Source organism: Schistocerca nitens, chromosome 2 (genome assembly GCF_023898315.1).
Source record: "Schistocerca nitens isolate TAMUIC-IGC-003100 chromosome 2, iqSchNite1.1, whole genome shotgun sequence".
NCBI classification, from domain to species: Eukaryota; Metazoa; Arthropoda; class Insecta; order Orthoptera; family Acrididae; genus Schistocerca; species Schistocerca nitens.
Genome location: NC_064615.1, coordinates 1,189,966,949 through 1,189,979,617, shown reverse-complemented (window position 1 = coordinate 1,189,979,617; position 12,669 = coordinate 1,189,966,949). Strand labels below are relative to the sequence as shown.

Genomic DNA, 12,669 nt, shown 5'->3' with positions numbered 1-12,669 from the left:
CAACTTTCCACCGCATGCAATTAGAGAGGAGAATCGTAAGATAGAAATATGAGAGGGGGCTCATGCCACCTCTCATTGTAACATGGCTTTGTAAAAGATAACTGCCAAGTCGACCTCTCAGGAAATGTATAGTGTCCAGAAATAGTTAACGCTAGCTTCGTTGATGTCTCAGCTTGTATGCACATAAATTCTTGCCCTAACAGAACCTGTTTACGAAAATAACACCAAATGCAGTCTTCCTCGCGGACCGAATGTGGTACCCAGTCCATCAAGTGTTACCCTTCCTGCTTTCAAAACACTATGTAGAGGCTCCTTATCCCAGCACTAAGTCTGTGAATGAATTGAGCATTATGATTGGCTCTTATCGAATTTGCCTGCTGAATTACTGATGCCGCTGGTATCGAAACACCGTCAGCCTTTTCTTTCCTTCTGCAGACGTGGCTTTCAGCGGCAATAAACTATTTTACACTGATCAACATATTGCAATAACAACTTAACCTCGCAAAATGTCATACACATCGTCAAATATGGAAAGACTCTTACTCAATTACACTGCTGTCCCACTGAGGACCGGTGCTTCAATATTACTGCATGAAACCGATATCCAACCCAGCAATATATCACCACGTAGCATGTCGATGTAGTAAACATACAATTCATATCCTCTGCCAAACAAAATCATCCCTTATACATCATTTGTACATATACTGGGAAGACGGATAGTACCGTATATATACTCCTCTCAGCACTAGGGCATCTATGCCCGATGGGTGCCCACAGTACCTCAGAGGGCCGAAGTAGCTCTCACAACTGTTCTACAAATTCGGGATCGTTTCTCTTTGGCAAAAACGCGTTACTGTTTCTGCTCTGAACCTGCTTCCTTGCTTGCTCGCTTTTCTATGCACATCTCCAGACTCGAGCATTACAAGAACACATGTATTTTTTCGCATGGGCCGCCATAATATTATATTGTTTCCGCGGTACTTCTCGATATCAAGCACTAGGCAGCATGCTACAGATCGCTAGCGCAACATAACTTCCAGGATATAAACTGCAATTATTTCTCTACAAACCCCGAACTTTAGCAAGGTGCAGTTTGCTGTAAACTACTGAGTAACTACAAATAAATAAAGGAAACTGATATTTCCACTCTCGAATACTGATGCTGGTGATGTAGCAGATTCGAAATCATTCCTATAATTTACAAGCTAAGTAAGGTCTTTCCCATGTCTAGAGAACAGGCAAACATGTCTTCCACATGCTAGATGCACACACCACAATCGATCTTCTCTCAGCTAAATAAAGGTGCGAAATGTGCAGAAGCAGTCAGCCAAACAATTTACATGGGAGGGAATAACTATCCAGTGCAAACGCATCTCCATACACAATCTTCTCAAATTTCCACTTGATCACGAAAGCCGCCCAACACATACTAAGTATTAGTTCGCTATACGGTCATTAGAGGATAGCAAAGTTAACTCGGATATATTCCTACAGTCCAACAGGCCTCTACATTCAGATGGCTGCTGCCGTTAACCCACCACAGGCCATGCATACACCGAATCATTCTAGAAAACTGGTCACATATATGTTTTATCATTATACTTACACGATTGCGGTCTCAATTGAACGGCATTCCACAATGAACGAAGTACCGGAAATACACTCTGCTGTCGGCAGTGGCTCTGGAAATACAAATATCAGAAACGTCAGTATATAGCCCGGTCCACACGCAACGATCTGTCTGCGCAGACATCGGCGCAGATGCAGATGTCTGTACATGCAAAAGATCACTGCAAATGTGGTGTGTTCACATGACACAAACCCCAATCTACTACTCGCCCGCCATCTGTCGGTGTAGAAAAGAAATATCAGTGGCAAGCGATTACGCTCCCCGTAGACGTCAAAAATTTAATTCAGTTATTTTGAAATATAGAAATGGAGGAAGTTCTGTTGTGGTCTGTGTTCGCAACTTGTGTTGCAAGAAACATTCAGACCAACAGCAGGAAACAGAGAAATTGGTCAAAGTGATGTAGACAGTGGCTGCTAAAGCGAAAGCAGTTTTCTCACGTAAATTTACTGCGAGAGTCGCAGGGCAAACCTAAAACATGGACAAGTATATTCATGTTTCTTTTTATAACAGCAGTATATTTTCTATTATGTTTGCATCAAATATATTATTTTGAATAAACTTTTGATAAACGTATGTGAAATAAATTGTTTTTCATTACCTCGTGTTCCATTTCCTCGCACATTGACACTCCAATTTCATCTTCAATTGTACTCCTGCTTGGTCTTGGCGTTTCTTGATCATTAAGAAAGCCAATCTGATCAAAATACCATAACGTTGGCTGGTATACTTTAGCTACTCCTACATCAGATCTCCTAGATTTCTGAACTTTGGATAACTCTTTTCGGTAAACAGTTCGCAACGATTTTTTTTTATTACTGTTTCTCTGTTTGTCGAGGTGTCAATTGCCCGCAATTTTTCAATTAGAGCATTGTATGGTGCTGTCTTTTTGTCTCGGTCACTATATTCTTTACTTTTAATCTTCCACAAACATGGGTGGTTTCTATATATTTCAATGAATTCACTTACAAACTCTCGAGAACACTGACGAGTATCAGCCATTTTAATGCCCTGTGCGCACAAATACAAATACTAGACTGAGCAAACAGCTGTTTCGCGCCAGATTTGCGGCGATCTCCCGTCCACACGCTTCAACTTGTCTGCGCAGATGTGGTTTGAACCCACAGATTTGAGAGGTTTCGCTCAAACCTCCAACTCCAACTTCCAGGTTTGCACACGTCTCAGGTTGGTGCAAATATTCTGTCCACACGCTACGATCTGTCTGCACAGATGTGATGTGCGCAGACATTTGCGCAGACAGATCGTTGCGTGTGGACGGGCCTTAACAGTGACTGTATACTCGAAACTAGAGACAACTTTCACTTGCGTATGGCAGCGACTCGCGGGTGTACGCCCCTGTAGTGTCAGCACCTATGTCTAGGTAAACACGCATTTAGATAGGAATTTCTGAGGTGTCAAGTATGAAAGGAATGTCGCCACCTCATGCCTGAGGGCATCTGTGTGTGGCTTGACAGCTGACGGTCGCGTCACTTCCGGGGGTTGCTGCTAACTTCCTGCAACAGGGTGTGGAAGGTGTTGTTTGTGTTTTTGTTGCGTGTCTGTTGCGAGTGGGCCTGTAGGCTGTGCTATGTGCTATTTAGACAGTTTACGTGTTGATTTCGTGTCTGCACATCTGTGTACTGCATTATTTAGGAGCAGTTTGCAGGTCTGCACTGAAATTATTTCGGAAAATTAGGAGTTGTTTGCGTGTCTGCAGACTGTTTATTGTGACCCCAAGCACATCAGGGCTAGTGTTTGTGTCAGTGTGATAAATATACTCCATCCCTAAATAAAATGTTCCAAAATCAATAGAGTGCACTCCTTCTTACTCTCCCCAGCAGGCCAGTGCAGGCTGAGTCATTTTCACACCATTTTCCCCCTAGAGACCACCATCTTGGATTACATCACTGGAGGGATGGCAGTTCCATCTGGTGGCAGTACATTGTACAAGGTCAGTTGGACTCTAGATCTCATGGTGGAGAGACTGCCTGCAAAATTTCATTTCCCCCCACCCCAGATCCCACCTTGGATTGCATCACAGGAGGGATGACAGCAACCTCTGGTGGGAGTATTGTGTACTAGGTCAGATGGAGTCTACATCTTGTGGTGGAGACACTGCCTGCAAAATAAAAACTCATGTTCAGCACAGGCAGAGTCGTTTTCCTGCTATTTACCCCCACCATCTTATGTTCCATCATGAAACTACTGACAAGGGAACCTCCCCATCGCACCCCCCTCAGATTTAGTTATAAGTTGGCACAGTGGATAGGCCTTGAAAAACTGAACACAGATCAATCGAGAAAACAGGAAGAAGTTGTGTGGAACTATAAAAAAAATTAGTAAAATATACAAACTGAGTAGTCCATGCGAAAGATAAGCAACATCAAGGACACTGGTAGTCAAGGAGCGCCATGGTCCCGTGGTTAGCGAGAGCAGCTACGGAGTGAGAGGTCCTAAGTTCAAGTCTCCCCTCGAGTGAAAAATGTAATTTTTTATTTTCAGTTTATGTGACAAACTCTTATGTTTTCATCACTTTTTTGGAAGTGATTATCACATCCACAAGAAAACCTAAATCGGGCAAGGTAGAAGAATCTTTTTACCCATTCGCCAAGTGTACAAGTTAGATGGGTCGACAACATATTCCTGTCATGTGACGCACATGCCGTCACCAGTGTCGTATGGAATATATCAGACGTGTTTTCCCGTAGAGGAATCGGTTGACCTATGACCTTGCGATCAAATGTGTTTGGTTCCCATTGGAGAGGCACGTCCTTTCGTCTACTAATCGCACGGTTTTGCGGTGCGGTCGCAAAGCACAGACACTAAACTTATTGCAGTGAACAGAGACGTCAATGAACGAACGGACAGATCATAACTTTGCGAAAATAAAGAAAGTAAAATTTTCAGTTGAGGAAAGACTTGAACCAAGTACCTTTCGCTCCGCAGCTATTCACGCTAACCACGGGACCACGGCGCTCCTGCGCTTACATTCTCCTTGATGTTGCCTATCTTGCGCATGGACTACTCAGTTTGTATATTTTACTAATTTTTTTCACGGTTCCACACAACTTCTTCCTGTTTTCTCGATTGATCTGTGTTCAGTTTTTCAAGGCCTATCCACTGTGCCAACTTATAACTAAATCTGAGGGGGGTGCGATGGGGAGGTTCCCTTGTTAGCCCACAGCCGAATTCACCAACGTCAATCAGAATCAATCACATCTTAAAATAATACTGTCTCTTTAAGTACGTTTGTTTGTTACTGAGCAGGAAAGCTACCCTCTAAGAAATTTTTATATCAGATCCAGTATCAATTAGATATTTCCTTCCTGAGGTCCGATCTGTTATAAATAGGCGCAGTCGGTGGCACCTGCTGACGACCCCCGTTCCCATTTGTTAAAGTGCACGGGCCTGTACACTTTTCCGCCTTCACGCCGTACCAGCAAACTGTAGGGCCAGACAGGGACGCCGTATGCCAAGTGGAGCGACGCCTTCAGCGTGGTCGGCTACGCCCGCGACGGTGGCCCGTATTTCCGCGTGGAAGCAAAGCTGCCGCCTGTGCGCTTAAGGCGTCCACCTCGGCGGCCAGGGGGTTATGGACGTAACACTGGAAGGAACAGTTGTTTTACTGACCTGCGAGCATCTCAGCAAGTTCTGCGACAAGTCCGACTGCGTACCAATGACGGTCTTTACCTGGGCTGGCAGACGGTTGCTCCGAATCGTGCGCAAGAGGTTGTCAGGAACGGTGCCGATGTCCACTTTGTTGCCTAAGATGACCTCCAGCCGCCCGCCCCCTCCACCCCCTGAGCAAACTACAATGTGGGATTGTGGGGCTAAAAGCACGGGAGGCGCACTGCCAAGCTTGATAACGTAGACGGTTCCATCGATGTTTGATAATTCCGTACCGCAAAATTGCGTCGGGGTCACCACTGACGAGAGGTATAACTATGTGAGAAAATCTCGCACTCGAATTTCCGTATACTCAAAGGCGAGATGCAACTTCAGATTTATTAACTCTCCACATTCCCACGTGTGTACAAGCGTTACTGTAAACAACAAGAGTTACAGAACGTCTACAAAAAACAAAGAGTGAAAATCGGTAGTTGCTCTGCTATTCTAAGAGCTGATGTGGCGCGTCGCTGCAGGCAAGTCACCGCACCCCTAGCGACGGAAACGCGCGGCCTAAGGACGCCATTATACTGCCTTCATTTCGCATTCGCGCGCCAACTTCGACGCGAGTCACTGTCGCACGCGCCGACTGCAATGTCAGTGTGTAGTAGTCGCTACAGGTTTTTGACAATTTAGATGTTTATCTTTTTTTTACATTATCTTCATGTTTGTTCCAACTACCATTACTTTCACGTTTGGATGAGCTTCAAAAATGTAAACAGTGTGAGTCCCATTAGCTCCAGCTATAATACTTGGCTTTAATACACCTAATTTTGGGAATCCAATTTGATTTGAAAAGTTTGTACACATCTCCTGTTTTGAATATGCATAGGCTTGTCATCACCATCTTTTCCCATAGAAATGGAATCACGTGTGTTAGGTTTTCACCTGCTACTATTGTCATTACGAGAAAGTCTTTCACTAACAGAACTGTTTCAGTAGACAAGGACTGTCCATGCTAAGGATAAGGAGTAGACTGTACTCGTATTCTCCTTTCTTCCACTACTTTCTTTTTGTACCATTTAAGTGCCTACTCCAAACTACCAACTTTGGTTAGGGAAGTCAGCACCAAATTTTTTTCACTTTTACTAGAAATGAGAAACTTGTCTTCAAACTAGTCAATTATTTCTGACTGTGCATCATCACAGCCACATGTTTTCTGATGTTCACCTCTTTCTCCCTGAAAGAAGTTTCACTTAATTTTACTCTAATTTCATCAGCTTCATCTTTGCAATATTTCTTTGAGCTGATACATTTCTTTATTACTGAGGTTTTCCGTATTAAAGCCAAAGAGTAGTTCAACAAATGCAAGCCATCTTCAGCATCCACAAACTCAGGGCCATCAATCGTGCTACAACTACCGTAAGATGGTTTCAGTTATCAGTAATTCAGGTTTTCTTTCGTTGATAATTTCTCTCTACAAGAAGTGCAGATTTTCATTCTATCTTCAGTACCTAAGCTCAGATCAATCATCCAGAGTTTCTTTTTAAGGGATTGCAACAAGATTTTGACCACTTTTATTCACAGTGCGTATTCTTAGGAAATGAAAGAAAGATAAATCGAAAACATCAACAAGCTGAAACCTACAAGAGGTATAAAAATGTAAAATTCATGGTACAAATTAAATTGGCGCATTAATTATGAAGTAACAATTTTTTTTAAAATACCCTTGCACAAACCAAGCAATGCATGCCGGTAAAGTTTGGTGCTTTAGTCCTCAGACTATAATTAATCTTATTGCATTCTGTGTAAAATGCCACTACTACTATTTCAGAAAGGCTGCTACACATAAGCTTGACTTGTGCATCATTTGTTACATTGCAGCAACCTGCTCCTCTTTCCACCCTCCAGTGCGTTGGTAACTCTCTTTCAAGAACTTATCTCTACTGAAGTTCATTATTCTGACAATACAATTGAAAATTTTGTTTAGTTATTGTTTATTGGTAGTCGATCTTTCTGTTATGTTACTTGTAATTAATTAATTGTAAGACAAACAGCTTTAGACACTGATCTGATTTCCACCGAAGAAACCTTGTAAATAAGCTGAAATTGGTCTGGGTGCACAAGTAAAATAAAAAATTGTTAATGGACGGCTTGCAGAAGTCATTTCTCTGCTGCAAAAATGGCACCACGAATAACTGTTTAATATCATTTTAACTTTAGTTTTATGAACCATCGTTTTATCAACCAGTCTGCAAAAGTTGTAATATACACTCCTGGAAATGGAAAAAAGAACACATTGACACCGGTGTGTCAGACCCACCATACTTGCTCCGGACACTGCGAGAGGGCTGTACAAGAAATGATCACACGCACGGCACAGCGGACACACCAGGAACCGCGGTGTTGGCCGTCGAATGGCGCTAGCTGCGCAGCATTTGTGCACCGCCGCCGTCAGTGTCTGCCAGTTTGCCGTGGCATACGGAGCTCCATCGCAGTCTTTAACACTGGTAGCATGCCGCGACAGCGTGGACGTGAACCGTATGTGCAGTTGACGGACTTTGAGCGAGGGCGTATAGTGGGCATGCGGGAGGCCGGGTGGACGTACCGTCGAATTGCTCAACACGTGGGGCGTGAGGTCTCCACAGTACATCGATGTTGTCGCCAGTGGTCGGCGGAAGGTGCACGTGCCCGTCGACCTGGGACCGGACCGCAGCGACGCACGGATGCACGCCAAGACCGTAGGATCCTACGCAATGCCGTAGGGGACCGCACCGCCACTTCCCAGCAAATTAGGGACACTGTTGCTCCTGGGGTATCGGCGAGGACCATTCGCAACCGTCTCCATGAAGCTGGGCTACGGTCCCGCACACCGTTAGGCCGTCTTCCGCTCACGCCCCAACATCGTGCAGCCCGCCTCCAGTGGTGTCGCGACAGGCGTGAATGGAGGGACGAATGGAGACGTGTCGTCTTCAGCGATGAGAGTCGCTTCTGCCTTGGTGCCAATGATGGTCGTATGCGTGTTTGGCGCCGTGCAGGTGAGCGCCACAATCAGGACTGCATACGACCGAGGCACACAGGGCCAACACCCGGCATCATGGTGTGGGGAGCGATCTCCTACACTGGCCGTACACCACTGGTGATCGTCGAGGGGACACTGAATAGTGCACGGTACATCCAAACCGTCATCGAACCCATCGTTCTACCATTCCTAGACCGGCAAGCGAACTTGCTGTTCCAACAGGACAATGCACGTCCGCATGTATCCCGTGCCACCCAACGTGCTCTAGAAGGTGTAAGTCAACTACCCTGGCCAGCAAGATCTCCGGATCTGTCCCCCATTGAGCATGTTTGGGACTGGATGAAGCGTCGTCTCACGCGGTCTGCACGTCCAGCACGAACGCTGGTCCAACTGAGGCGCCAGGTGGAAATGGCATGGCAAGCCGTTCCACAGGACTACATCCAGCATCTCTACGATCGTCTCCATGGGAGAATAGCAGCCTGCATTGCTGCGAAAGGTGGATATACACTGTACTAGTGCCGACATTGTGCATGCTCTGTTGCCTGTGTCTATGTGCCTGTGGTTCTGTCAGTGTGATCATGTGATGTATCTGACCCCAGGAATGTGTCAATAAAGTTTCCCCTTCCTGGGACAATGAATTCACGGTGTTCTTATTTCAATTTCCAGGAGTGTAGATGGCAAAGCAAATTTAAGTAGAATTAAATTTATTTCATTATGTTCTCGGAATACTATCATGAAATTTAGCACACACATTATAGAAAGTGTATAAGAAACATTTTTTCGAAACAAAAAGTTCTAATTTTGAAATTTTAAGAATTAAAAAACTTGGTTTTGGAAAATTGGATGTTTTTTTGGATGTAGTAAAGTAACACACATTTTTAAGTATTAGAAGAAACTGCATAAAGCAGAAAAAATTTCAATTCTGTATTTCGAATAGTTTTTGGGATGTAGGCTTTTTAAGATTTCAGAGCATGACAAAAACGTCACAGTTATTGGTTGCTTTAAAAATTAAGATCTCTAAAATGGAAAGACCAAACAGAATATTTAATTTCGGACTTTTCATTATTCTGACAGGTAGAATAAAATGACAAATAATTTCAAAATTCTAAATGATCAATGTTCAAATTTAATTTTTTATTGTTTGATTTCACGTGGAATGACCCTGATGTTTTCATTATGAAGCATGCCAATTTGTGTGTAGTTAAAAACATGTGTATAATAGGCCTAATGAAGCCATCGGTCCCTGTATAAGTTTCGGATTTTCGGTAGCAAAACAGGTAAGTTTGAGTGTATAAGTGTATGAAATGATTGATATGACTAATTTTGTCGAAACAGCGATGTATGCCACTAGAAACATAATATTTAACCAGAAAACAGCCTGCCAGCAGAAACTGTTCTCGGACTGAAAAGACCTGTACGGCTAGTGTCGGCAGGCGGGCTGGCCAGCGCGCAGGCGGGCCTCCGCCTCCTCCCCAGGGGGCGGCCATGGCTGGCATACCCGGCACCATACATTACATCCCGACTAAAATAAATGGTTCTACCATTAAACTTAGCGCATTTCCCATACACTTGAGCAACGTGTGTGATTACATCGTGTTTAATTAATGTTGTTAACGATTTTTTTCTCCTTTCAGCGGTCGCGTTTAACACCTCCGAGGAACTCATAAAAACTGTGACATCTTACGGCGTCCGTGAGACTTTCTTGGCGTCAGTAATTTTTGACAGCCCGTCGCTGGAAGAGTCTCCCGACCTGCCGACAGACTTAACTGTAAGTAGCAGTGCCACAGCAACTGTAGGTGTGTCAACATTTTTAACGTACTGTGTTTGAGTCAGTGAATAGCATTTGAAGTATCAAAGCAGCGAGTCTGTCCTCTGTGAAGCAACTCAAAGTTCCCTCACCAGTATCCGTCTCTTGCGAGGCACGTATCGGCACCCAGATCCTGATCTCACGCTTTCTCCTATGGGAAAGCGCAAACTTTTACCTCTGCAATTCCAGTGCTGGAGCGTGGGCACAGAGAGTGGTGTGGTAGGTGTGACGGTACGAGCAGCAGTGGCTTGTGGTAGCCTGGGCCGTGTGCCACCACTGCTGCTGCAACCACGAGTACTTCAGCCGGTATCGGGCTTGTCTGTTGATACACTCGGTTGCCACTAATTTAATTTTGGACAAGTGTTGCGGGTATCAGCAGCACTGCCATTGAAAACATTTTTGTAGGTATAGGAAAATGTTGCAGTATTGTTCTTATAGTTATTTAATAGTCTCCCAGATCGTGACACTCAAATGTTGACATTCAGTATCAGTGCACGTGACCTAAACAATAAGAAATACTCGTACGTCGAACAAAGGCAAACCTACGTTAACACGTGTGTAGTTTTAGAGAATACTTTTGAGATTCTCGACTGGAATACACTCTTTGAAATTCAGAATGTAGCTGGAGTAAAATACGGAGAGCGAATGATCGTTTACAACTCGTACCGAAAGCAAACAGCAGTTACAAGAGTCGAAGGACATTGAGGGGAAGAAGGAGTGCTCGAGAAGGGAGTGAGACAAAGTTGTAGCCTACCCCTAATGTAATTCACTGTGTACATCGAGCAAGCAGTAAAATTAGTCGACAAGTCTGGAAAAGATTTCAGACGGAAGGTTTTGTCGACGGCATTTATAAATGTGTTAGAGACAGTAAAGGAGCTGGAAGAAGAGCTGAACGGAATGGATCGTGTCTGGAAGCGAAGTCACGAGGTGAACACCGCCAAAAGTAAAACGAGGCTCACTGTACAGTTGTGCTGTTGGGCAGTGGAATACCTGATGATGGCCGCAGTAGAGATGACTGGCAACAGTAAGAAAGAGTTAAACATAGACGGTAAACGGTTCAAAGATAAACGCTGATCAAATTGGGGAAAAAAATTATGGCACAGGTTTCCTAAAAGTAGGTGGTGATGATGACGATGGTGGCGTTTGGTTTGTGGGGCGCTCAGGTGCGCGGCCATCGGCGCCCGCCTGAAAGAAGGGATCGTCTGACAGGGCGCGACACGCCCTGAAGCACCGGCCGACCGTCCGCCTCTGATGCGGAGAAGAGAAGCCGCCGGAACTTGGGGCAGACACGCGTCACTTGTACTGTACGTACACTGCCGCGGCCGTGCAGGATTCAAACGGTTTGCACACCGTGGCTGTGCTGAGCACAGCGTGGAGAGTTGCGTCAAAAGTTTTTCGGACTAAACACTACAACGACCGGAAGAATTTTACATTACAACTGGTAGAGAAGAAGCGCCGTTCGAGAATTTGTTTACGTCTTGCACTACCTAGACACAAATGTCGCTCTGTGAAATTGATGTTGTTAGTTTTATGGTCCTAAGTGCCTCTGGCTGCTGGCGACGATTCCCTGTATTTTATTATCCGTACAGCTCGTCGAATTGCGCTGAGGAGACGCGTCTCGTTCGTTGACGTTTTACTGTCGACTGTTTACAGCGAACTGAAGCCGACAGTAAGCCGGTGAGACGCGCCCTCACTGAGAGGCTACCACGACGAAGAAGATGGGCAAAGTGAGCGACGTGCGCCAGACTGCGCCATCGTGCTCCAGTCCTCACAGCCCGTACGAAAGCTGAAACCGCGCCACACTGCTTTCAGGGACGTCAAACGTAAGGCCGGACTGCTCAGAAACCCAACGGTACTAAGCAATCGGAGGACCCACACTACGTGAATTCACTGGTGAGTTCGAGACTAAAACAAAAAAAAAATCGAAAACCCTCGTATACGTACAGTCTGAATAAGAAAAACCTTTGCTTCTCGGTATCAATTGACTTCCGGCAAATGATGAACAACAGGTAAGCTACTCGTAGACGTTCCAAGTGCGACGAGCGCAGGCAGCAGGGAGCCGGGAAATGGCGGCGGCGGCGGCGTGCAGTAAGCCGAGTCCCGCCATTCTGCGGCTCCGATGTCGCAACGACAACACCAGAAATCTCGTCAATGTTTCGGCCTGTGAGCTGAATTACTTTTCCACCCACCCGACTTTACAAGAAATGAATTACATATGAACTGTGTGAACCACTGCCTCCCATTCTTCTGGGCGATATCCCAATACCCTATCAAAAAATGGTGATGAACTTGAGCGTAGCTTAGAGTGAGCACCTCAACTGGGCAGAAAAGACGGCAAGACTTTCACTTGCCGCTACGCCCTGCAGAAGTTTCGTACCACGTTCCCGCAGGTTGTGAACGTTCTGCCGGACCCCTATTTCTGTCACGTGATCTACGTGATGAATTATGGCACTCGTAGTGAAATCTCTTAGGTGATTAGAACCAATCGTCTGCGCTACATTTGCAATATCCGATGTCATGCGGTAGACAGTAAGTTGTCGGCAGAGGAGTTACGTAGCTAATATAAGCCGCGTCTATTGCACACGAACCCCAGTACCTGGCATC

At 45.1% G+C, this 12,669-nt stretch overlaps 1 protein-coding gene across 2 annotated transcripts in view; it reads left to right on the top strand.

The window, feature by feature from the left end:
* LOC126237527 (phospholipid-transporting ATPase ABCA3) overlaps nt 1-12,669 on the top strand; it is a 707,258-nt gene that overhangs the window by 105,269 nt on the left and 589,320 nt on the right. For both annotated transcript variants that reach the window (XM_049947708.1, XM_049947709.1), the window contains exon 4: nt 9,893-10,026. In XM_049947708.1, coding sequence (XP_049803665.1) covers nt 9,893-10,026 — 134 coding nt within the window. The remainder of the gene's footprint in view (nt 1-9,892; nt 10,027-12,669) is intronic.